The sequence below is a fragment of the Aulonocara sp. 'chitande type north' Nkhata Bay genome, linkage group LG22 (assembly GCF_057382095.1).
Source record: "Aulonocara sp. 'chitande type north' Nkhata Bay isolate Kocher_YH1m ecotype deep benthic linkage group LG22, A_spYH_male_GT1.1, whole genome shotgun sequence".
In the NCBI taxonomy this organism is placed as follows: domain Eukaryota; kingdom Metazoa; phylum Chordata; class Actinopteri; order Cichliformes; family Cichlidae; genus Aulonocara; species Aulonocara sp. 'chitande type north' Nkhata Bay.
This window is the reverse complement of record NC_141364.1, coordinates 23,324,152-23,349,882: the sequence shown is the minus strand read 5'-3', so window position 1 is coordinate 23,349,882 and position 25,731 is coordinate 23,324,152. Positions and strand designations below refer to the sequence as shown.

General features: G+C 42.1%; 5 protein-coding genes across 6 annotated transcripts in view; all 5 read left to right on the top strand.

Moving 5' to 3' along the window:
• The first annotated feature begins 496 nt into the window (after positions 1-496).
• On the top strand, positions 497-3,597 carry hoxa11a (homeobox A11a). The gene is made up of 2 exons (XM_086280831.1): positions 497-1,281; positions 2,196-3,597. Exons 1-2 carry the CDS (start codon positions 618-620, stop codon positions 2,426-2,428), a joined length of 897 nt encoding a protein of 298 aa, XP_086136957.1. The 5' UTR covers positions 497-617; the 3' UTR covers positions 2,429-3,597.
• Positions 3,598-4,706: 1,109 nt separating this feature from the next.
• LOC147304233 (homeobox protein Hox-A10-like) lies at positions 4,707-11,197 on the top strand. Its single transcript, XM_086280949.1, has 3 exons — positions 4,707-4,846; positions 7,988-8,982; positions 10,111-11,197. Exons 2-3 carry the CDS (start codon positions 8,121-8,123, stop codon positions 10,383-10,385), a joined length of 1,137 nt encoding a protein of 378 aa, XP_086137075.1. The 5' UTR covers positions 4,707-4,846; positions 7,988-8,120; the 3' UTR covers positions 10,386-11,197.
• A 360-nt stretch (positions 11,198-11,557) lies between these two features.
• The window catches only part of hoxa3a (homeobox A3a), a 45,621-nt gene continuing 31,447 nt past the window's right edge, over positions 11,558-25,731 (top strand). Inside the window, exon 1 of one of the 2 annotated variants that reach the window (XM_086280480.1) lies at positions 11,558-11,665. The gene's annotated coding sequence lies outside the window, so the exon portion shown is untranslated. Of the gene's footprint in view, positions 11,666-22,821; positions 23,160-25,731 lie in introns of those variants that run through there. The other variant, XM_086280481.1, reaches the window with a different exon arrangement.
• hoxa9a (homeobox A9a) lies at positions 11,941-16,901 on the top strand. The gene is made up of 2 exons (XM_086280488.1): positions 11,941-15,312; positions 15,762-16,901. The coding sequence occupies exons 1-2, from the start codon at positions 14,760-14,762 to the stop codon at positions 16,001-16,003; spliced, it is 795 nt and encodes a 264-aa protein (XP_086136614.1). The 5' UTR covers positions 11,941-14,759; the 3' UTR covers positions 16,004-16,901.
• Positions 19,666-22,289, top strand: LOC147304231 (homeobox protein Hox-A7-like). Its single transcript, XM_086279778.1, has 2 exons — positions 19,666-20,331; positions 21,122-22,289. The coding sequence occupies exons 1-2, from the start codon at positions 19,965-19,967 to the stop codon at positions 21,427-21,429; spliced, it is 675 nt and encodes a 224-aa protein (XP_086135904.1). The 5' UTR covers positions 19,666-19,964; the 3' UTR covers positions 21,430-22,289.

Below are 25,731 nucleotides of genomic sequence, written 5' to 3'. Positions count from 1 at the left end.
TGTTCGAGTTATATAGTTCATATTAGATAGTTTGGACAATGTAGTGTTCATGATCCTTCTTTTTTTTTCATTTTGCTATTAAACAAGTCTTCATGCACATTTCCCCCCGAAAGACTGAAAAGTGATTTCAGCATCTGAGGTGTAAATAGACTGCATAAAACTTTGACTGCAACAGGCAGCATCCATTTATGGTTCATCATTCTCCTGACACGGTTGCATGTTAAGGAATTTATTTTTAAGCAAACATGGCGATAAAAGCACCAATGTCAAGCTTTAGGACACACGGCAGTCATGTCTCTTACACTCCTACACGCACACACTCTTTCCTGCAAGCGCACGCGCGACGTGGCGCGCGCTCACACACTATACGCGCGCACACACTGCACGCACACACAAGTGGGGCCTGAAAATCTGTCAATTTCTGCCGTGTGGTCGGTCACGTGACCTCCTCCTCCGTGGAGTGGATGGAGATGACTCTCACGTCAGCCTACGTCTCCCAATTTCTGCTTAGCGAACCTGCTTCAAAGAGGCAAGAGGCACGGCGCTTCAGAGCCATGTTCAGGGCGGTTATAGAGGAATCGTAGCCCAGCAGAGAGTTGTAGAAGTGGGTGAATACGATGATGGATTTTGACGAAAGGGTCCCCGTCGGATCGAACATGTATCTGCCCAGCTGCACGTATTATGTGTCGGCGGGCGCTGATTTCTCCGGTCTTCCATCGTTTTTGTCCCAGACCCCGTCCACCCGCCCCATGACATACTCCTACTCCTCTAACCTCCCGCAGGTTCAACCCGTCAGAGAAGTGACATTCAGGGACTATGCAGCCATTGATGCATCCGGTAAATGGCCGCACCGGGGGAACTTGCCTCAGTGCTACCCCAGCGCGGAGGACATGGTACACCGGGACTGCCTGTCAGCTCAATCCGCCGTCGTAGGGGACATGTTCGGTAAAAGCAGCCCAGCAGCCGCCGCTGCCGCATACCACCACCACCACCACCACCACGCGAGTGCTGGCTCCGCTGCTACCAATTTCTATGGGAATGTGGGCAGAAATGGAGTGCTGCCGCAAGCTTTCGACCAGTTTTACGAGACGGCGTACGGGAACGCGTCGGAGAGCTCCTCCGCGAATGGCTACTCAGGGGACAAAACGGCGACCAAGCCTCCCGGCTCCGTGCAGGAGGAAGCGCCATCGTGCCCGGACAGCGAGTCGAAGGAGCAGCGGGATGAAACGAGCAGCCCGGAGTTGTCTTCCGGCAACAATGAGGAGAAAACCGGCGGCAGCAGTACGTATTAAAGTCAGCGCCTCGGTTATGAGAGAAAGTTTGCAATCTTGCGCGCCGCTGTTAAAAATTTTATATGCTGTTTTATAAGCATATAAGGTTTATAGAGGGCCTGCAGACCCCCCACCCCCTTCCCACCCCCCAACAAAACTTTGTTATAAACTGCAGGATCACGTGTTTGGAGTTGAAATTGGCCGTGAAAGACACCAAGGCGGATATTTTTCTGTAAAACTCCCCGATGTTTACCAATATATATAATATATATATAATATATTACCAATATATATATATACCCAGTAATGCCCAGCAATGAGTTGCTATACAGATCCGCGTTGATTATATCCACTTATTATGACCGTGCTTGTTTCACGGGTTCTTAGCGTTAAAAAGACCCCTTGCATGTAATTGAGGGTGGTGCCTCTGGTTTAAGGTTTAGCACACACGAGGTCTTATGTTAAAGCTAGCATGGAGCTGCTGTTCCTACTTGTACATTTCCCCTTTATTTGCTCTGTAAAAAACAAAAAACAAACAAACCAAAAAAGCTTTCACGTAAAACTCAATGCAGCAGAGTCTCATTTACCTGCGTCTACCAGAGGCGTCTACTTTAAAGTGAACTTGTTGTTTTCACTTGCTAGTAAAGGTCAAAGCCCAAGTGTATTGTCTAGCGAGCCAGCAGCGAATGGCTTGGTAATCTTTCCAGTGTAATATAATATCAGTATATATGACACTTGAAAGGTTGAAATGGGAAATATGTTATTAATGCTTCATGTTCAGGAAATCCTCTCATGCGTAATCTGGGCGACATCCCACCCGTATAAATCTCTTTCTGTAAAATAGTCACGGCTAATTTGAAGTGTTTAGATTTTCTGTGACGCCTGTATTTCTTCTTCTCCCTCTTCTATTTTTGTGGCTTTCAGGTGGACAGAGGACCCGGAAGAAAAGATGCCCTTATTCCAAATATCAAATCAGAGAACTTGAAAGAGAATTCTTTTTCAGTGTGTACATAAACAAGGAGAAGCGGCTGCAACTGTCTCGGATGCTCAACCTGACCGACCGACAAGTAAAGATCTGGTTTCAGAACCGTCGCATGAAGGAGAAGAAACTAAACAGAGACAGATTACAATATTATACGTCCAATCCTCTGCTTTAGGGGGGTCGGGGAGAAGACGGCCACAGCTCCATTAGTCCTCTGCTTGTGGGACTGGTTACCTTTACAGACTGACTGACTCGCCTGGCTGTGTCTCTCCCCGTGTACATTGTGTACCACATTGGCCGCAGCAGCAGCAGCAGCAGCAGCAGCAGCAACACTGCTCGATGGTTAATTTCAAGTTCGAGGACAACAGTATCTTGTGATCTGCAATACTCAAACAAAGAGGGAGTACGAACAGAGGCGGTCCGCGGACTTTGATTTCGCTCCTCATTGTCTCACTTTTGAAAATGTTGATTTTTTGACATCGCCAAGACTGTGTTTGCGAAGGCCTTGTTCATAATGTGACCTAAGACGCTTCATTTTCCTTTCGCGCGAGAAAAAAAAAGAAAAGAAAAAAAGACGTAATGAATTGACTGATCTAGTGTATTTTGTATTCAAAAGATCTGATTTTTTTTCTCCTGTTTTTCAAATCAGAAAACTTGTGGATTTAGGCTGATGGTGAATATCTTGCCAACCGAATCTATATTGGTGTGACCAAATAATGAATCCGACGGATGACAATGATGTGGGTTTTTTCTTGTTTTGTGTGCTTATTTATTTTGTAGCCTCTCGTTTACCATCTTACTTTGATGCCACGGCTATCCAAGCTAAAATCGGTTAATACACGCTGACTACTGGGATCCCATGTTGTAGTCTGAGCTGACCTCAAAACGAGCTTTTGTCGTATTTTCTGTGCCCTGCAAACCAAGGATTAGCAGACTAATTTTGTATTTTGCGTATCTTTCAATTTCCAAATCAATTCTAAGATGTCTCTTTTGATTTTATCAATCCAGTATTAATAATCCAGGTCTATGGGTCCGTGTGGATTTGCACTGAGGTACACGCCCCGAGATGTTCACAACAGGTAACCTTACGCGGTGGGCCCCTTCGTTTTAAACAAGATTTTCAGTTCACGATTCTTGAATCTTGACAATTGTCGTTTAAATAAAACAGAAAAAAAGAAGAGAAAAAGAAAGATGAAGATTAAAAAGATTAATTTTTAATCTTAATTTTTACCGTCAGGGCGAGGCTGGCCAGGATGATCACACTGAATTTAACTGCTTGGTCTGCCCGAAATATTGTGTATCATCATTATATCATTATATTTCCAAATAATAAAAAGTGGAATATTACCGAAAATCAACTTGACTTGTATTTTGTCAGTGACTTTGCTTTTTCAATGTGTGTGTGTATGTATATATGTATATATATATATATATATATATGTATGTATATATGTATATATCTCACACTTACAGCGCAGCAATCACAGTGAGCTACCTACAGGTATGAAACAAAACAACGGAAACAATGACTTTCAGTGAATTTAAAGGCTGAAATACGAAATATTAACCAAACAGTCGCACTCTCTACCACACTACTGCAGATTAAACTCCTCCTGTGTGAATGAAGCAAAATCAATAAATCATTAAATAAATACCCAACAATTCAGAGTCTTTGCCAGCTGTGTGCTTAGATAGGTTATACAAATATAAAAACAATAATAAACCTGAATCGATACTTAAATTATGTTTGTGCTGCTGTGCTCTCCAAACATTTTTCAGTCTCCCTTGCTGTATTTTGAGTTATATAACATATTTTGCAATTCTTGCATTCCATCTAAAGGAAATCATTGTTACTGAATCTTTGCAGATAGCTTATAGGTCACCTTTTATCTGTCACAGTCATATTTATTGTTGCCAGCATATTGCACCATGTGTACTTTATTCTCGAATCTTTTCTCTCTGCTTGTGTCTGTCCGTGTGCGCAAACTGTCATTTTGCTGATTGGCTTTGGGAACCCTCTCCAACTGGAGTCTCCTTTGGCGAGGGTCGCCATATTTGCTGTTGTTATCGCTGTGTTTATGGGAGCTAGCCGCAGCGCATTGGCGTTCATATATGACAGTCAAAAGGGCCATAAACTCAGGGAGAGAGGCTGAAGTTTATGGTTGCCTCTCGCTGCCATAGTCCGGCCTTGCCTTGCGCATCCTTTACTGCGCTCTGGAATTCCGTCCCTAATTACGGGACATCCTCCCCGTTGCCGCAGCAACGCGGCCATAAAAGCTGTCTGAGAGTCTGGAGCATTTGTACAATTGGAGTGCAGTGCAATAAACCGTCTGAGACCCAAGGTTATTAACTGTGTTACCAAGGAGGCGACAGCAACGACAGGCAGAGGACGGATAGGAAAAGCTTCTGCTCGCTCGCTGCACCGGCTTCATTTGAGAGGCTTTTCCCTGTAGCGTGGTTTATCCACTTCAAATCATTCCTGAGGAAAAGGCTGCACTTGGGATTGGACTCTCCTACCACCGGGCGGCGCTATTGGGACCAATGTCACGGCCCTGGATCTTTTGATCTCCAAACTCACCTTAAAAGCAAACAGGTAAAAGTCTGGACCTTGAATAGTTTTGCTCTGCACTAAAAAAAAAAAACAATTGTTCATTGCTTGAATTCTTGCCTTGCATGCAAGCCCTGTTAGTCCGAGATAAGAGCCTCTTTTTTTTTTTAGTTTAGTTTCCACATTTTTCCTCTGGTGCCCAAAGGCTTACGCGCTAGAGAAAGTCTTCCTGGGGGCCCTAATAAGGCAGCACATCTGTGCCAAGGCTTCATGCTGCATGTGCTATTCATTTTGCTGGGCTAGAGCTTTTTAATGGTTGGAGTGTAGCATAGCCGCCTTGTACCTGGAGAGATCTGCAACCCCTCCCGAGTCTAACCACAAATGTTTTGTATTTCGGGAAACTCTGCCTTAATTATTAGACAAAGGTGGACACAGCTCGTACGTTAATGACACAAACTAGGCAGTGGGTCCTGGAAGGAAAACAAACGGTTTTATTTTTCACATACTAATGCAGCTCATCTTAAATCACAGTAGTCGCCTCTGTGATCATTCTTCTCCGTGCTCTTCCTCTTAAAGGAATCCATTAAAATCATTTGACGTCGTTCCAAAACACACAATTCCCTGTCTACGTGCCAAAGCTGTGATTAAAAAGGTCGATTTGATTGCGATAGGGCAGCAATCGCGTCTCCTTTTCCTTCCTGTAACAGACACTATAGGGCTGAGGTTTGAGGCTATTCTGTATCAGTCCAAGTGGCGAGTGGCTATTCTAAACCCTAATGCGTGTGGACCCAGTCTCTTTTCTCTTTCTCTCTCTCTCTCTCTCCTTTGTCTCTCGTGAAAAATAAATGCTTCCGCTTGGACGTAATAAAACGCCGCGTTATTGTTCATAACTGCACTCGGGACGAACATGATACGATTCAAACGGCCTCTTCGGCCACGATTATATGGGCCTGATCAAAGCCAGTGGTCAGACTAAACTGTGTTCAGGATATAATAGCCGGGCAGCTGTGAAAATGAAGATTTAATAGCTACAATTAATAACTGCAACACAACGGTATCGATAGGCCCCCATGCCACTACAACATCATGAAGTGTGCGGGCCAAAACACTTTAATACCAGGCACACATAATTAATTGAGGTATTTGGTTTCCCTGTTGGCTCATGTGTCCCACGTGCAACAGGCCACTGTGGGGACAAGCGCACATGATTTTAAACCTATTGTTGTTCGTTTATCTGTGTCACTGGGCTAACAGTGTTGTGGTTCATTTTATGTTTTGGGGGAAATTTTACAAACGGACACAAACGCTCCGGCCGCTCACGGCCTTTATTCTGAAATCTCAAAACGCCTTTTAAAAAAATACAATTCCATAATAGATCATTTTCTTCTCAAATTGGCCATTGCATTATATTCTCATGCGCATAAATAACCCGCATCCAGCCTCAGTCATTTAAGTGATTTGAAGTATGCTCGCACTGAGCAGCAGCGATTGACAAACGTCCGCCGTGACTCGGTAAAACTCCAAGTCAGTGTACATATAAATGACAGAAAACCTAAATGGGCTCAATTTATGAATAACTCCCGAATTTCCTCTTTTTTTTTTCTTTCTTTCTTTCTTTCTCTCTGTTTTTTTATTTTTTTGCAAAACAAACTGGGGGGGTGTAAGGGCCACCTGGGCCTGGTAATGGCAAAGCTGGCCAAGATTAACTTCAACCTGGAGACAGAGCAATGGAGTGCACATGGCCAAGGACACGACAAGATGGAAGGAGAGTTTTATTGTGGACCTTATTGCCCCAAATTGGACAAACTGGATGGCTTGTGAATGTGGAAGCTTTATGTCGGCTTTACTGTGACGCAAAGGGACTTTTCCCTCACAACAACGTGATCAATATTTTGGCAGATTAACGAATGTAAATTTGCGTATTGAAGTCCGCTTTGAGGTTTTTTTTTTTTTGAATGTTTGTAAGAAAGGAATCCAAACAGCGTAGTGCTGCATGGTGATATCATTTGTAGCGTTTGAGCAAAAGCACACGCAGGCTTGACCTTTTTACATGTTGCCCGTAATGATTGCTTGGATACAATTAAATACATTCTATATTTTGCGTTTTTGGAAAAAAAAACAGACAAAGAGCATAGTTATTGCGTTGTCTAATTTGAAAATGATAGATTGAAAAAACATGTGTTCATGTTCTTAGTGTAAAATTTAAAATTATATGGACACAGGATTTATATAAAATTAAGAAAGTGCCTTCAGAGGCTTTGTTGGATGGAAAGTAGAATGACAGGGAATTTTAGAAATTTGGTTTTTAAATGATTTAATTATTTTAATTATTTTTCTATGTATTTGTGCATTCTTCAGTTGCGTTCAGACCCATCGACAATGTGTTTTCTTTGTCACGCAGCACTGCTTTGTTAATCTTCGCGAATTTTCCAAGAATTTAATATTTGCCCAAACTCTCAAGTGAAAAGTGATCTTGCTACAAACATGTACAAAGTGACTTAGAACAGTACAACTAAACGATCCGGACTAAAATGAAAATATGAACTTTTCAGAGGCATTATCTTCCGCATGTTTGATAGCAATCACTATATCTGTAGGCAACAATATTCCAAACACTTCTGTTTTTATTGCAGAGGAGCTCAGACTTGCTTTGGGCTGCAGGATGGACAACATAAAACAAGACATTTTGCCAAAGGCGCATTCTCCCTACAGTCAAAAAGACTTTATTACCGTTAAGCTTTGTCTTGTGTCTTTGTTGATGGGTTTCAGAAGGCTCACACGTTTTAAATTGATCTGACACCTTAAAGCCACACCGGCTTAAAGCGAAATTGTATAATAAATTGTATTATTTGCTTATATTTTCCCACTTACATCACTTTTATCGTTCAGGGGCTTGGCAGGTTATACATATAGTACGTCCTACTGTCCTGTATAGCTAAGCGTTGTGCTAACATTTGATTTGCATTGCATTTGTTGGAAAGTGGAAGTCAGTGCTTCAGGCCTTTGTGTACTTGTGCAATGGAAATAATGCTTCCAAAGCTTTTCTAAAGAACACATGCACGAATTACACAATTCAAAGACAGATGTTTTAAAACTTCTGAATCGTGTTGCACCTCGTCACTTCAAGGTAGCGCATAAGGAGAGGTGAGGCACTGATTGCTGTGCTGTCTTCTTTCTCTGCCTCAGCTCCAAGATGGATATCGTTACGTAGCCCCAGAGTGGGAGGGACTGCCCATCTTCCAGCTTTTCCATTGGTTTCACAGTCTGCTCGGCGGAGAGGGGGTGCCTCTAATCATATCCAGCATGTTTTGCACAAGAAATGTCAGCCAGAAAGGGCTACCTTCTCTCTTCGCCAAAATACACCACAATAATGTCATGTTCGGACAGCCCGTCAGGAAATGCGTTTCTAGTGGATTCTCTGATCAGTGGCCGCAATGAGAGCGGCGGAGGTCACTACACCGGGAGCGCACTGTGCGTGCCTCACAGCACTGCCACAGAAGTGCCTTACGGACTACACAACTATGGATACTTCCCAGGTATGGGTAAGCGGAGCGAGGTGGGTCCACAAAACGTGGTTTCCGCCTCGGGCGCTTACATGTCCACCATGGAAATGTGGATGGACGCACAGAGGTCATGTCGGATGGACCAAGATCACCCGGTAGGTCCTCAGGTCGCGCCCTGCTCGTTCCCGCAAAATATAAAGGAAGAGAGCACCTACTGCCTGTACGAGCAGGCGAAGTGTCCTAAAGCCTCCACCGCAGAAGATCTCACATATTCAAGGTTAACTGGAGCCGGCCAAGGGTCGAGTTCTTGTACAGTTACCGATGGCGGCGGCGGGGGCTCAGTGCCTGTGCCGGGCTACTTCCGCTTGTCTCAGACGCACGCACATTCTCATAAACTTTACAACTCCAGCGGCCCCCAGTCGAACCCTTCCCATTCCCATTTTGGCCTACACCCCACTGCTCCAGCTCGCTTCCACACACCTCCAACCTCGACTTCTGCTCCAGCCACGGCACAGGAGGGGAGGAACACCGAGGGGCCCGTGTCCTCGGGAAACGCAGACCTGCAGCCTCACGCTGCGACTGGGACCGAGGAGGCACGCGACTCCTCGGATGGAGACGCCTCGTCAGCTGAAGAAACAGAGGAGAACGACAAAGAGAGAGCAGTACAGTCTAATAAAGGTAATGTCACGGTTCGTCTGCGCACTTTTGTTTTGTTAGCGTTCAGTTAGAGTGGGGCTTTTTAATGACACCTGTCAAGTTTTATTTTACTGGTCAGGGTGAGGTGACAGTGAAGACACAGGTCTGTAAACACTGCTTTTGCATATCTCGTTGTTTCTTATGCTATAAAGACAAGATTCTGCGGGAGGAACGCCCTTAAATAAGCGTGCATTTTTTCATGAATAGACAGAAATTGTACTGCGTAAAATTAAAAGAGAGAAGCAGTGATTATGAAGGCAAATTTAATTTTGCCTGATTATACAAACCTACAGAGTGACATGAAACTCTTTATTGTCGTTAAACAAGCACAACAAATTTAATAATACAAACCTACAGAGTAATATGAAATGAAGTACGTTAAATACCTGCAGCTTTATCCAGTGTTGTTTTTTTGTTGTTGGCTGCTGCATAAAAAAGGGCCTAAATTTATTATTTAGGCTTTTATGTTTTTCCAGTGCTATAACGTTTCTGTAATTTGCATCCATCTATGATAGCAGCATAATGTTTGTGTCCCTGTTTACGATTGGCGGAAAATTTTGCATATGTTGCTATAACGTCAACTGCAAGTCTGATGAATCTAACAAAGAAACTATACTTTCCGCATCAAACACACACACACACACACACACACACACACACACACACACACACACACACACACACACACACACACACACACACACAGAGTAATCCTTTCATTTCGTACTTATAATCAGAAACATTTATGACTTGGTTTATAACACTCTTATACTCTGTTAATATGCAGCTAATGTTAAGTCTGTTTTACTCTCCACGTGTTTTATTATAAGGTCACTCATTATCTATTTAGATAATGTCAAGTTTTCAAATGCAGTTCATCAGTAAACTCTTACATCCACATTTTAACACGTCATAAAACATTTATTAAATGCACTGCTTACCAAATATAGGGAATTTAAGGTAAAGTGTTGCCTGTTGTTTTAATATGAGCGCAATGCAAACATATAGATTAAAAAAAAACTATGCTCTTTGTCTGCCTTTCTCTCTTACACACAGTGGAGTTTCTCATGTTTACAGTGCGTAAACCCGTTTATTTACCATTTTCTTTAGGAGACACAAAAAGTGAAAGCACGGCCAACTGGCTGACAGCAAAAAGCGGCCGTAAGAAACGTTGTCCATACACCAAGCACCAGACACTAGAGCTGGAGAAGGAATTCCTCTTCAACATGTACCTGACCCGAGAGCGCCGCCTAGAGATCAGTAAAAGCGTCCACCTGACGGACAGACAGGTCAAAATCTGGTTCCAGAACCGCAGGATGAAGCTGAAGAAAATGACGAGGGAAAACAGGATCCGGGAACTCACCTCCAACTATGGATTTTCGTGATGAACGAGAGAATCACGATGACACAGGAGAAGTAAAATAAAATGTAAAAACAAGATATATAGGTGAAATAAATTACATTCGCCACCCCACACCTCCTTGTCCACACAAAGACTCGTTTTACCGTGGGGTGCAGCGTCCTTTAATTTCCAAACACGCTTAATGTCAATGAAACGTCCTCTGTGAGCTACTGAGAAAAAGGAAAAAAGGATCATCTGAATGTTTTTGACTCTGTTTTTACCCCTGATTGTGTTTTTCTTTTTATATTTTCTTTTTATATTGTTGATCCGACACCTCCGTCGTATGTTTGGGTAGTGTCCTCAGTGCAGTTAAATCAGTGCAGTGAACACCCCCCCCCCCCCCCCCCACACACACACACACACACGCACGCATACATGCACACACACATGGACCTGCGCCCTGGAAAGTGACGGGGCAAATCATCTTTTTCATCTAAATTTTTAGAAATAATTTTGAAAAAATATTTAATTTTCAAACTGCATGATAAGAAGTTTTTATTTTATATATTTTTATTTTTTCGAAGCAAATTTAAACCAATCTGGAATATAATGCCCTTATATAACCAGGGAGAAATGACAAAGAAAATCCTTCACCCTGTGACCATTAAATGTAGTACTATAAGTCTAAACTATGTATGAGCTGAATGTATAAATTGGAACTCCGTTCGCGTTGAGGGCGTTTACACGAAAACAGTTTGCAAAGTGAAGGAGGAATGTTCCTTTTTGTATATTTCTGTGTACATATGACAATGTGTTTTTTGTGTAATGCTTAATAAATTATCAGCTCGCACTGAACCGAAGCCGTTTGAATTTTTTCTGTGTTCGTGTATGTTTTTCTATAGAAGGAGACAGGGACAGAGAGAGGCTGGAGGGGGAAATAAGCCTTTAAAATGTAAAGTTCAAAAATAACAGAGGCTCCTACACTTGATATTCCTTCTTTATTAATTTTTTTTTGAGTGTGTGTGTGTGTTTGTAGCAGCTGAGCAACAAACTGTTTCTAAGCACTACTGCACTGGCCATCGGAAATAATTAAGATATTAGCCGTCTAGCTGCATACCCAGCCGGCTATTGTAGAGTTTTATGACTGGCTGGTATATGAGCTTTCTCCCTCTCCTCTAAGAGCTGCTTCAGTCGTGAGAGAGTCTTTCGGACGGAGAGGAGGCCCGGCTCACAGCTAGAAAACTGAACTATGCAAACACACTGTGGATAAAACACGATTTCTGCTCAAGTCTGGGAATAACTGGGATTAACGCGAGGATCGCGGTAAGTTCATTGCTGTAAATTTGTCCATTTTGCGCCTTGTTGCAGCGGGTTCACTGGAGTGCATACAGCCCATCAAACACTGTTGTGGCTTTCTCAGTACATTTTTTTGAACACATGATGACCGAAACGACGACCACGGTGCATTATGAACTGGCTGGCTGTGCTTTCTCTCGAGGCCCGGATCGACTGTCGAGTGGTTTAGGTAGTTTCATGTTGTTGGGGTCCATTTCTAACTCTGCAACATGAAACTGTCTTAATTGCCCCAGTTACATACATCGAAACCGAAAGTGAAGCAAATCTGGGTGATAAAGAGGGTGAGATTTTCATTTTTTAAAAGTGGGGAGCGGTGTGTTGGTGACACGTTACAAACCTTCCTATGTAGAAATCAGGGAGGGGTGGCTGACTGTTGTGTACAAGCTCAACCTGTCTTCCGTAGTGCTTTCTTTGGAGTCCTCCACTTGCTTTGCTTTCCTTCTTCTTTCTTTCTCTTGCTAGAATGCGTCTGAATGGGCACGTGTGCTGAATATCAACGTGATCAAAGCTGAGTTGCATTATACATTGTGGACTTGGGATTAAGGGTAAAGCCGTGAGTGTTTTTCGTGAGTAGTAGTGACGCAGACACGCCAGACAAGGCCTCGGTTACGACCACTGCAGTGGAGGGGAAGGGGAAGGTGAATGGGGCAACAGCGACCTCCGTGGGCAATGAGACCGGATGCTTCCACTGCGCAATAGTGGCTCAGACAAAAGGAGGGGAAGGGCTTTATGGTGATATTTAGATCCGCCAGACAGGCTGTTATCTGCAGAGGCAAAAGAAGTGAATAGCCCCTGCGGTAAACTGAGTGAAAAAACACCCTGATTTAGGTTTACAGCCTTAGAGCCATTGGCATAGTGCCGTCTTTTCCTGCTCTGAAGGTGTTTGTCTATTCGAACTTTTAGTGCACAAATAGGCGCACAGCCGCTCCTTTCCCCCTTCGGCTTGTTTGATGTCTAGCCAAATATTGTGCAAGTACCAGCGAAGTGATAGCCCGCATCTAGAAAGCAAATTATGGACACCTTGTGCATTCTTTTGTGTTCCTCTTTTAGATGCATCAGCAGAGAGCAGATAATTTCTACGTGTTGAATTGCCTGTGGCCTTGTGGGGGAGTTGGCCAAGCTCTCACTTTATTTGCGGGTAATAAAAAAAAAAACGGGCATGCAGTATGTGAAAACTCAAGGTTGCTACTTTGAAACCTGCAGTAGTTAAATTCGCAGATTTAGGATTTACTGGACACGACAAGCTTAGGCTTACAGCACCATGTTTTTAAAAACACAAATAAATTCTGTGTTAAGCTCTATATGGGAAAAAACCTGAAAATACAGCATATTAAATGTATCCTGGTGCAGGACATTCCCCGCGCCATTTCTTTTTAAAAGGGGGAAACCACAAACACCACATTGCATTTATTCTTAGCTGCATATAAGAGTAACGTTACACCGACGCCCTGGCACCTAGCTGGTATTACAGATAATTTGTTGATGGTAGTGATGATACAGGCGTATACTAAGTGATAACGGCGGTGTAAATAATAAACGGGTTAGAATGAGGCTCTGGTATTTTTTAAAATAATAATTACATATATTATTTATTAGTTAACCACTTCTATAATTTCTAAAGTTTTGGCCAGCGTGTTTGAATCCAGCGGATTATTTCAAATTAGCAAAAAAATATGCATTTAATTTATTTTTATTTTCGCTGTTCTTCTTAAAAACCAAAACACACACACACACACACACACACACACACACACACACACACACACACACACACACACACACACACACACACACACACACACACACACACACTGCTTCACGGCACGATATGTTTATATTTGTCAAGAAACAAATATATATATTATTTATATATTATTAAATTAATATATTATTAAATTCTATTACAGCGTAACTGATAAATCCACTAAAAATGCTCAAATAAGAAACCCTGTTATTATTCTTTTAAAAAAATGTAATTTACAAAAAAAAAATTGAAAAACAAAACATTCTTTCAATTCTTCAGAAATAACGACACGTTTATTGATGTAGTTTTACATAGTTAATTTAACACTATAGCTTTGTTGAGAAAAAATACTCAAACTCCTGCAGAAGCGTTCATTTCATGGAAACTTCGTGTATTGTAATGAGGTTAATTAGGCGCCAGAGACTTAGTTCCAGCGTGTACAGTGACCTGACGTAGGCAGGAAGCTTGATTGTGGTAGAAAAATAACCCTATACGAGAATTCTCCATGTAGCCTGCGCTTAAGGTTTAACTCACATAGGAATACAACGTTTAACTGAAAACTACTCAGCCTCATAATAGACTTAAGTATGTTTCATTATTGGCTAGCTTTTTGCGCCTATGATATGTATTTAATGCTTTAAGCTGTAGCAAAGAAAAACCTGCAGAGGAAAGCGTATGGCCTGTGAGGGGAGAAAAACTGTTATAAAGTGTTATAAAAAACGATTCATAATTCACTAGATAGTCTTATTCAGATCATTGAGCTGCAAAGTTTCTGTGATGTGGTGCTGTTTAAAATGCGTTTTGGTGAGCAGCGATCGTAGGGTGCTTACGTGTCCTATAAAATGTCTCGTAAAAGAAGGCTTCCAAATACATTTTGTATCGTTTTGGATAACCGAGAGGGGATTGGAACGGCAGCAAGTGCCAATAAGAAGGAGCCCGGTGTCATTTATTTTATTCATTCATATTTTTCATCTCGCATAGTGGTTCCTGCTCAAATCTTGATAATTCTTAAAAAGTCGAAGTTGTTATAGGAGAGAGGGTGAGTATTTAATGACCGTAGGGATTGATTTATCCTTTATTGTTCAGCCTTATGATCACGTGTGTCTGCTACCCAATGGCATGGCAGCTTGTCTCCCCATTACTTTCCCACTGTAGTTCTCCGTGGAGCGAAGTTGCTACTTGGTTTCTCCACATTGTTATTTTGTGAGGCTGGGTTTACTGCGTGTGTATGTGTGTGTGTGTGGTGTGTGTGCGCGTCTCGCTTTTGCATGCATCCGCTGTATGACTGTGTACATGTGAAAGTGTAATTTTTCTGCCATGTCGACATCTGGAACGCTCACTAGTTACTACGTCGATTCCCTCATTCTCCCCGAGAGCGAGGAGCTCTCTGTGCCGAGGTACACCTCCGGTCCTGGGCTCCAGCACGCCAGGCAGCATGCCTCCATCAGCGACCACAGCGAGGTCGGGACTTGCACCTTCCCATCCAAGCCCCAGGTATTCGGGCCGTCTTGGAGCCACGTCCCGGCTCAGTTTCCAGCCACCGTCTCCTCTGTGTATCATCCCCACTACGGGCATCCCCAAGGCCCAGTAGGTGGAGATACAGATGGCCGGTATCAATCCTGGCTTCTGGAGCCCATGTCCGGTTCCCTGCCGTTGACCGGATTACCGACGACCCATCACTACGGGATCAAACCGGAGGGACTGGGGGCGCGGGCTGAAGGAGGGCTGCCCGGATCCCACACGGCTCTGCTGCTCTCTGAATACGCCAATGGCACCGTGGCGTCAGCATCACCGGTGGAAAAGGACGAACTCTCCGTCCAGGCAGGGGATTTGAGCGGAGAGGGGGAAGAGAAACCGGGCCTGGATCCAAGTAAGTCAAAGCAGAGTCTTTTATGTCATTTGCACAACATGAAGCTGTGAGGATTGGGGTGCCTTATGGGGGTGCGCGTCCTAACAGATGCCATTCTGAACGTGCCATTTCCTTATGGGGGGCTGTTAATAGCCCAGCTCACATTGCTGTATTAGATAACCTCTTGCAGCCTTTAAAGTGAGCGTGAGCAGCGAGGGAGGCAGAAGGGACAAAACATGGACGGGGAGCTGTAGAGCTGTGGATATAGCAGAATTTAGAGGCGCACATCCGCTTTTACGCTTTTACTTTATTTGTATTATATATATATATATATATATATATATATATATATATATATATATATATATATATATATATATATATATATATATATATATATATATATATATATATATTGGTTAGTCAGAAGTTCAGGACCTCACACCAGTGTCGCACCCCACTCTTTTCAGATAACCCAGTGTCCAACTGGCTCCACGCGAGTGCCACAAGAAAAAAGCGCTGTCCGTACACCAAGCACCAGATCCTGGAGCTGGAGAAAGAGTTCCTCTTTAACACCTACCTGACCAGAGACCGTAGGTACGAGGTGGCGAGGCTGCTAAACCTCACCGAAAGACAGGTTAAAATTTGGTTTCAGAACCGCAGGATGAAGATGAAGAAGTTCAATAAAGACGGCGCACCGAAAGACGAGTGACTGAACCTTAGACAAAAGCAGCATTAGACTGATAGCGAGCTTGATGTGTAAGAGCTCTTAACTCTGCTGGACCCTGTTTTTAAACAACATTGTCATATTGTTCTTAATAACAGCTATAGGGTTATTTGTCTTGTAAAAAACAAACAAACAAACAAACAAACAAACAAAAAAACAGCATGTTGGGCTTTAGTTTTTTGCAACTACCATTATATTGCACAGTTTTAACAGTGCACCCTCGTTTTTTTTTTAACTTGTTCTTTTCTCGTGCTGCTTTGAATTAATACCTCGTTAAAGTGTATTAGTTGGCCTTGCCCCTGTGCTTGTTTGTGTACGACTGTTTCTAGCTCTCTGTGTTCCGGATTGTAGCTATATTTGTTGTCTGTCTCAGAGCCAACTGAGCGTATAGTTTGTAAAAAAAAAAGTATTTTATTGTTGTTTCTCTCTTACTATTAGGATAAGCCTTTGACTGAATTTGAATCTAACGTTAGAAACTGTAGGGAAAAACAGAGTAAAATAGGCGCATAAATACAAGGAACCTCCTGAGAACTCTTACGAAATTTCAGTATATATATGATAGGCTAGAAGTTGTATTACATAACATGATTGACTACCTATGTCTTTCAACTACCTACATACCTACATTGACCTTTGTTTTGCAGTGGTGGATTGTAATAGATTTGTTTGCATTACTGGATTCGTGTGACTGAATTTCAGGGAGTCATTTTCAAAGAGCGTAATATTTGTTAGTGAGTGCAAATGGAAGAAAACACTGTAGGCTAGCTACTCATTTTTAATACCTCGCGGTCGTGCTGACCGTCTGACTTTTGGTTCACAAATGTAATTTGTACTTTATTTATTGAATAAAACAAATTATATCTGCGACTACAAGTATCTTACATTCATATCTCACTGCACCCCCACGCCAGTCTGCATTTCATGCTTTCATAATATTTGAAATTCTGAATTCTTGGTACGCAAAAACAAACAAACAAAAAAGCCTGAGCTGGCGCTGGTTTGCGCTGCCAAAAGTTATGACACGTGAAAATACAGAAACAAAAAATAGAGTAATGATAATCAGTTATATTTGGATGATTGCATACTTAGTGAAAATGAGCTTTTTGTTTGATTAAATATTTTTAATTTGTAAAAAGCAAAAAAACAAAAAACAATCCCCCCCCACCCAAAAAAAAGAGTGTGTACCCACACACACACCAGTGAAACCTAACACACCTAGAACACTGTGTGTGTGTGTGTGTGTGTGTGTGTGTTGGGGACATAGCTGCATCTTGGCAGAGGATGTTGTTAGCTGTATACAGCCATAAAAGACAATTACCGCTATAACCTTTTATGGGGTGCAAAGCGCTGCGAGGCGAGAGGACACAAAACAAAAAAGACACCGTGGGCTTCGACTGCTGAAGCCCAAAATAATACAGCCGATGTGTTTCTCCTCAGCTCAGATTTGACAAGGGCGCTTAGGCTAATCTGTCATGAGCCATCACAGACGGCGCTAAACAATTTACAAGAAGAGGAAAAACCCCGCATCTTTTTAAATGTATTTTGGAAATTTAGGAATTTGTTTAAACACACACACACACACACACACACACACACACACACACACACACACACACACACACACACACACACACACATTTTGAGGTCAAACTGTCCAACTGGCTTTGGAGTAATGGTGTAGGTCTAGTTTAAAATATGGCCCCTTCATTTTAGTGTTAAGACTGGTTCAAGTCTCTGCATGCTGGAGAAAATATTTGACACAAAGAGACCAGCAAATCCGATCTGAGCCACAGTTGCATGGTGTCCTGATCGATCAAAGACAGGAGGAGCAGGTAATTCAGCTTTCATTAAGGGGCTGTACGGCTGTACAGAAACTATCGATTATGCTGCTTGGAGGCTAAGTCGTCCTTTAGTCCACAACTGGAGTGCTGTTGTGACGCGTTGGGGGGGAACGCAGATGGACCCAAACTTCAAAGACTCGGCCAGAGACAGTGCAATAAAACGCCTGGTCTGCTATACTGTCTGGCATTCCAGTTTTAATGGCTTTATGGCCGTCCAGACACAATTAGGCCGCTTCCAGAATGGCACCCATTTGTTTTTTTCTTCTCTTTCTGTGAGACTGCGGTCTGGACAAAAGGCCCGAGCGGAAATGATCAGTTTTATTGGATTCTCCTCGACGGGGACGCGCAGGACTCACGGTCATTTGGAGGGATCCTTTGTTTCTACCTGGGAACCTTCCGCCCCTTGCTCCTTTGCCGGGCCTTCCTAAAGGAAAAGGTAGCAATAAAGTGAACAGCTAGTTTCAGACACAGCAGTGAGACTTGTGTCTATAAACACGAGTATGTTGCAACACCGGAGCATTTCTCCAAATCATACCCAACATAAACGAAACGTCACCTCCGTGACATCCTCCTTTCCTTAATCTGCTGCATTCTATCGGATTCAGCATTAAAATAACAACGCCTGCGCAGTGCTGCCTCCCCAACGCTGCAATCCCCACGAATCACCAGAGGGTGGCGACACTGTTCTACATCACCCCTCTGCTTTTTGTAACACCCCCTCCCTAATGAGCCTGCACTGGGAACAAACTGTAGCAACATTTTAAGAGTCCAGAGGAATAATTTCACACCTTTTTACAGTCTCAGTGTAGAAGCTGCTTCATGAACCTGCAGCTCTGCGGGGAGGAATGAAAAAGCCTGTGGCTGCTGGATTACTGCTTGCACACCCAAGTAGTCGCTGTGTTCACTCTTGTCGTCCTGTTGTCGTATTTAAAGGTAAACGCCTTAAATTAAATAATTAGTTTAACAGCAAGACTTTGCTAAAATCTGCATCCTCCCGCTCAATTGTTCATTAATTATTTCAAAAATGCATATGTTTAAAATAAGATATAATATGTGATTTTTTCCACACGGAATAATTAAGTTTACAATCCGTATTATTATTATTATTATTATTATTATTACTTAAAATATTACTAAAAATAACAAAACTATTACCTTAAAACAATATTAGTTAATAATTACATTATGATATTAGTAAAGTTAAATAATTAAAAACGTAATATTACTAATACTACTACTGATCATTATTATAGACGGTAATCGTAATTATTTAAGGTAAAGTAGTGAAATCTAAATATTTTCAATTTAGTATTATTAATATTTTTTCAAGCATGATTTGTGGTAATTTATTGCCCATTTATGGTAACAATATAATCTAATTTTACCAACAATAACAAAACAACAGCAACAACAACGATAATAATAATAATAACCGGTTATATTGCACGGATAGACAAATATAATGAAAACTAACTTGTGAAAATATGTTTTAATGGCACGAGCCATTTTGTAAGATCAAAAGAAAATATACAGATGTTTTTATGTGGTAGATAATCAAAAACTATTTCTATAAGTATACTATACTTTTAGAAATATTTCTTTAAGTACTACTAGATAGATAGATAGATAGATAGATAGATAGATAGATAGATAGATAGATAGATAGATAGATAGATAGATAGATAGATAGATAGATAGATAGATAGATAGATAGATAGATTCACTGAGGTACTTGAAATAGGAAGCAGAAAGCTTATAAAATGATGATTAGTGATGATATGGCGAAACAAACCCATGAGAATTAAATTCAGCCAGTTACCCTCGGCTTATCGGGACCGTGTGAATTTCTTGCATGTGTGTTTATATCTGTGTGCGTGTTTATGTGTCTGAAGTGTTAATCCTACTCCGCAGTCTTGTGCCATAATAAAACCACGTCTCTGCTGATTGGACGAGAGCGACCAGGCCGGGGTCACATGGGTGAGTTCTTTGGTCCAGAGTAAAAATGGGGTTTGGTGTAAATCTAGGGTGTATTGCTGTCATCTATCACACTACCTCGTAAAAACGACACTGAGGATTCTGGGCCAACAAATCAGAGAGAAAAAAATATGAGTTCTTATTATGTGGATGGTCTTCTTAGCAAATCTACGACGGGCAGTTCCCTGTTCCCAAACGTGGAACGAGCTTCTTGCAGCATCGGACCCCGTGGGGACGACCATAGCTCTACTCGGACTGCTGCGGCCATTGCATTTGCGCCATCCCTCTCTGGAGTTTACAGCGTTAATAATACAGTGTACCAGAGCCATACTGTGTTTACCTGCGGCTATGGCCAGGGGCAGGACGCACACTCGTCAAACTGCAGCCCGTTTGACCAGAGCCGCCTGTTCAGCGACAGCTGCTGTCACCCTGGGACTGAACCCCTAACCTCGTCGCCGGACAAACAACACCGGATGTACCCCTGGATGCAAGTATCAGGTATGTGCTGTTTCAAAGCCCCCGGGTCAGTGCGCTTACAAAACATTGTGATACTTAGACTGGCCGTTAGTGGTTCAATTAATTTCGTGAAGCCATTGGTGTTGCATCGAAAGAATCGTAAAACTTTTATTGCGCAACTAATGAGTTCTGCAGCCATAAATTCATTTGGCCAGCGCTTGTGTGTGTTCAGTACGCAGAGACCTTGCCGCTGGGGGTTTTCTCTGCACTCCTATTACTCTTACAGCCTCTTCTCCCCTTTGTGGTTGTAAAAAAAGACCGGCCTGTTGTGTAAATCAGCTCTCCTGCACTCTGCAGCCCCTTTCTAATTGGTTCTGCATTGCAGAGGCTCTGGTATTTTCAGAAACCTGGATCAATATGCGCCACTACTGGCCGCTACACGGGGAAGTCAGATGAAAATGAAACATAGTAATATTTTTTGAAGTGGGAGCTGTAAGTAGTTTCTTCGGTGTGTAGAGCCTGGCTGGCTTTTAATTGGAAAGGCATGCAGAGTATCAAAGGAGGCATGAACCAAACACCCCAGCAGGGCCACTTTAAATTGTTGCAAAGATGCTTTAAAAAAAAAGTTGTGTTAGCGAATGCGTGTGTGCAGGTGGTAATTGAGTAATTACAGGCTGCAATTAAATATGCACTTACAAATGAATTATAGACATTTAAATCTGCTGGTTTTTATTGTAAGATCCAATTTTAAGTACACTTTAATTAAAAAAATACAAATACAGTCCCACATTACAATAACGTTATTTCTGTTCACGCATCTCATCTTCCACAGATCCAAATCGAAAGCGAGGACGGCAGACCTACTCCCGACACCAGACGCTGGAGCTGGAGAAGGAGTTCCACTTTAACCGCTACCTGACCCGCAGACGCAGGATCGAGATAGCCCATGCCCTCTGCCTCTCAGAGAGACAGATCAAAATCTGGTTTCAGAACCGCAGGATGAAGTGGAAGAAGGACCACAAGGACGAGCCGAGCAACGAGGAACAGCACCGTGATAGTCAGGCACCGTCGGAAGGCAGGGAACCCAAAAGTGAAGAGACCCAAAGCGGCCATGTTGACTCAGGAACAACTGAAAAGTAACAGAAGAGACGGACAGAAAATCAAAATAAAGAAATATAATGTGTTAAATATTGTGTTGGTATGCATCGAATATAACTTCTGACATAACATTTAGGCACTAAGTCTTATTAATCTTTTGACAGTAATCCACATTAAAACACTACACTGCTCTTCTGGATTTCATATTTAAACCAGCACTAAAAATGCTTCACGTGACAAATACTAACTACCTACCCTAACTAGCCTGTATTTTTATATCCTCCGCATATATCCCATAGGAGTACTACAAATATGGCACATTTTGGACTACAGAAAACTACTACTGAGTTAACATTCCTTCAGCAAAAAACGACCTAGTATTTACCTTATAATTTTCAAAAACTGACACGGAAATGTAAACACGAACTGAGCTGGTGATTTAATTGATGGTTTCCTGTTTTCTACCATACAATTGATGTGCCTTATTTTGAACCGGTAAAGGCAAATGTTTTATTTGACTGATTTTGATAAAAGAATTCCTGAGTTTCTTCTTCTCCCTCCCCCCTTTTAATTAACATGGATTTTAATCCGCCTGCTAGGGGTGAGGATTTAACTATCGACGCAAATATTTGTTTAGTTTTGCATGTAACCTACCTCAGATTCCTCACCCGCTCACTATACCGTCAGCGATTGTGCCGTAGGCTACTGTGGATATCTAGCTTTACAGATTAGTCTTTTAAATACATGTACCGTTATCCAGCTGGCAATATCCATCATTTTATAATCAGAGAAATATTCCAGTACAGTGAGCAAATGCTGCTGGCTTTCAATCAAAGTCTGCTAGGCTTGTAGTCTGTCCTGTAAATGAAGTGAACGCGCAATCATTTAATAAAAATGATTTTACCCTCTCTATTTGGTTTCATTCCATATTTACCGTGTTATTAAAAATATCCATCCAAGAAAAGGATTGTAATCGCGCCCTGGGTCGAGTAATATTGTGTTCACAGTTACCATTATGTGACCTTCAGTGTGACCAGTATTGGGTTGCATGTAATGAGACATGTTACAGTCCATAATGGGGGTTAGGTAAACAGTGAAGTTGGGGAATGTGAGCTATGAGGATGCGAGATGGGACAGGCTGCAGATGAAGGGAAATTACTGTTGAACTCTGCTTTCCCTCCTCGCTGGGTAAGATGGCGCCTGACGCTGACCTGCCCTCCTCCCTCCCTCCTTTTTCTGTCTCTTTCTCTCCCCTCGTCCCTCTCCCTCCAGCTCTGGGCCATAAATCCGTTGTTGTTTATGAAAATTTACAACATAGCCATACAAGTTTACGACGCGGCCCGGGTTCCTATTGGCCGCAGCTTGTCACGTGGCGGGGAGCCATGAACATGAACTTTTTTTTTCGCCCCGTTCTTTTTATATTTAATTTTCAATTGCGGGATAGAGGAGCCTTTCATTTAACGGTCTCGGACTTCCACGGGAACCTTTTCACAGTCGACCTTCGACATTTTACCATCTCTCACATCTGCTTTTGGGGATTTTTTTAAGGGGTCGGGGGTGAGATGTTAGGCAGAACCTCGACGAGCAAGGAGCTTATAGTAAGACATGCCTGGATCATTTGGGTGCCTAGGTAACGGAAAAATGAGACGAAGGAACCGACCCCCATGGAGAAACAAGTAAGGGGTCTCAGCCGGGAGACTTTTCTCTGTCACTGCACCTGCCCACTCCCTCCAGTCACCCCCCCTGTGTTTACATGCAGAGACCTTCTCAAGGTAAGGCAGCTTACGCTCGTCAGCCAGTGCATGTGGTTGACAATGTACTTATTTGCATCTTCTTAAAGCAAGCAACTTACTTTATGGTTTCGCCTGCTTTGATTTTGGTTAGAGACTGAAATCTTGGAAAGAAATGGTTTCGTGTTACACTTGATCTTCATCAGGATTCCCATCACTGATGCTTCGTGTTAAATCTGATTTATCAGATTTACAAGCTCTTATTTGATGATGATAATTATTATCGTTACTAATATTTTAACATGGTTATTCATTTTTGCAGTGATCTTAGTGTTGTTGTAGGCTGTCTGGATTGTATTTGTTGTTGGATTTAAATGGGGATGTGCTTTCGGGTGGGTGGATGATGGGCAAAGTAAGCGCTCTTTGACGCCCTCCTGTGGAGGCAGTGGGGCTATCGCGCTTGCAGCTCGTCGTGGTTTGTTTTGTTTTTTTTGCTGCAAATGAGAAAGGTCGACATCTGTGCATCCACGTGTTTTATTCTATTGCCTTGTATGTGTGCATGTAGGCCTCAGCGTGATGTGCATGGAATTAATGAACAGGATGACAACCACTAAACGTTATTAAACTTAAAAATGCTTTTTTAAATGATCAGATATTTTAATTGCAAAATGTTTCTTTGCATAGATGCTCTTGTTAGCGGTATTGCCGAAAGTAAAATCAGAGAGTCATGTATGTTGCTAGACTGCAATTAATATTTAATAAAATGCATCGATGCAAAAAAAGCATGCAATGTATCCCCCAATCAGTCCTAACAGGGTGATTTAAATGCATCAAATGCAGTGATAAATCTCCCTGTTGTAAGTCATTTCTGCATAAAGAGTATGATTTTACTTTCCTTTCGATTTTTTTTTTTTTGCTTGAACTACCGTAATTTCTTGGGGTAACACGTGGATTATAGGCCACGAAAAAGAAAGTGATTTTAAATGTTTTCTCAAAAGCTACTACGAGTGCGTGTGTGTGTCTGCAAAGTCGGATAGCACCGCCCCCTCCCTTCACCAGTGACCATCGTACCCCCTTCACCCCTCTCTCAACCCGACAAGTCAGACACCAGCGCGCACTCACTCCGTTGCTCTCCTTTCTTTTCGATGCCTGTGTTTTAGTTCCTGGGTGTGTCCCTGGCTCAACTCAGAGAAGTAATTTTCGTGGGAACTTTGTTGCCATTGGCCAACCATAAATCAGCTGTTGTTGCTCGACTGTTTAACCAACACAAACTCCGCGCATAGCGCTCCTCTCCTTGTGGGCCCACACTGGGTGTGTAGGAGCCCGGTATTCACCCTTCCTAAAGTCGTGCCTTCTGGGAGTGTGTTAACGCACTCTCTCTCCCACACACATACCTGGGACTGAATAAATCCATCTCACTGTTCCTGTCAATCCTAACACAGGAATGGGCTTGTGCTGGTCAAACGCTCTGCTCCGGGGAAACGGCATGTGGAGGAAACCTTAGGACAAGTCACTGCCTTTGAGAGGCGAAGGTGCCATAAAAATTCCACAGGGAGTAAAACAAACGGGAAGCGCCTGACTGCGCCATGCCTGCTACGCTTCTTTTAAAAATTGTGATTTCCTTCGTGAATTAATTTGAAAGAAAGTCCAAAGCTGACGAACCGTTTTCAAATGGTGAATCGGCTGGGGTTTATTAAGCAATGATACATAACTGCTGCAGGGAATAGCTTCTAACATATCTAAAAATAACATTATTGTTTATTATCAATAATATTTTTGACGGTTTAACTGATCGATTGCAGAGTTGTGTTGAGAAATTGTTTTGGGAATTTTTTTAATGATCACAGTGGCACAAATGACGAGAAAATCTCAAGATCGCCTTTTCTCTGTCATCGTAAATACGTATGTGCTTTTTGTATTAACCCCTAAAAATATAAATATGCAGTTCAGCTTTCACCACACTCGCAAAATAATGTTAAAGTTTGATTGAGTATTCTACATTTCGAGGACTTAAAAAGCATCAAATTCACTCCTAAGCAGCAAATCCTTTCACCGTGTCATTTTTGCAATAAAGTCTATTTTTTCCACCCCTCCACTAATTTCATTAAATTCAAAAGTCATACTTAGCAAAGCCCCGGGCTTTGTAGTTTCTCATGTTATAAAAAAGAAGAAATAATCAATCTTTAGCTTATATGTAAACAAATAAAAACACGAGAAACTGCAGCTTGGCATGATTGACTGTTTAAAGGTCAATATAGCAGAGGAGTCGCCGTTAAATAAGAGCAAAATAACATCGGGTTTGGCGCAAAAGGATTGTAATAGCTATCATCTGAGCATCTGTTCCATGGAGGCCCATAGTTATATATTTTAACCTGCTTATAAACGACATTCGTGTGTTCATATAAAGCCCATATTTATAGTTATTAATTTTTCAAAGTGGCGTAAAAATCAGGCCTCGGATAGCACATTCTGTGGCTTTATTCGATAAAGTGATGTTTAGCTTTTATTCTTCCCCCAAACATTTATTCATTAGTCTTTTTTTTTTGCTCTTGAAGTCGTTCAAATATTTCACGATAGGGCTATATCATATGAGAGAAAACGCAGCTCTGTTGCG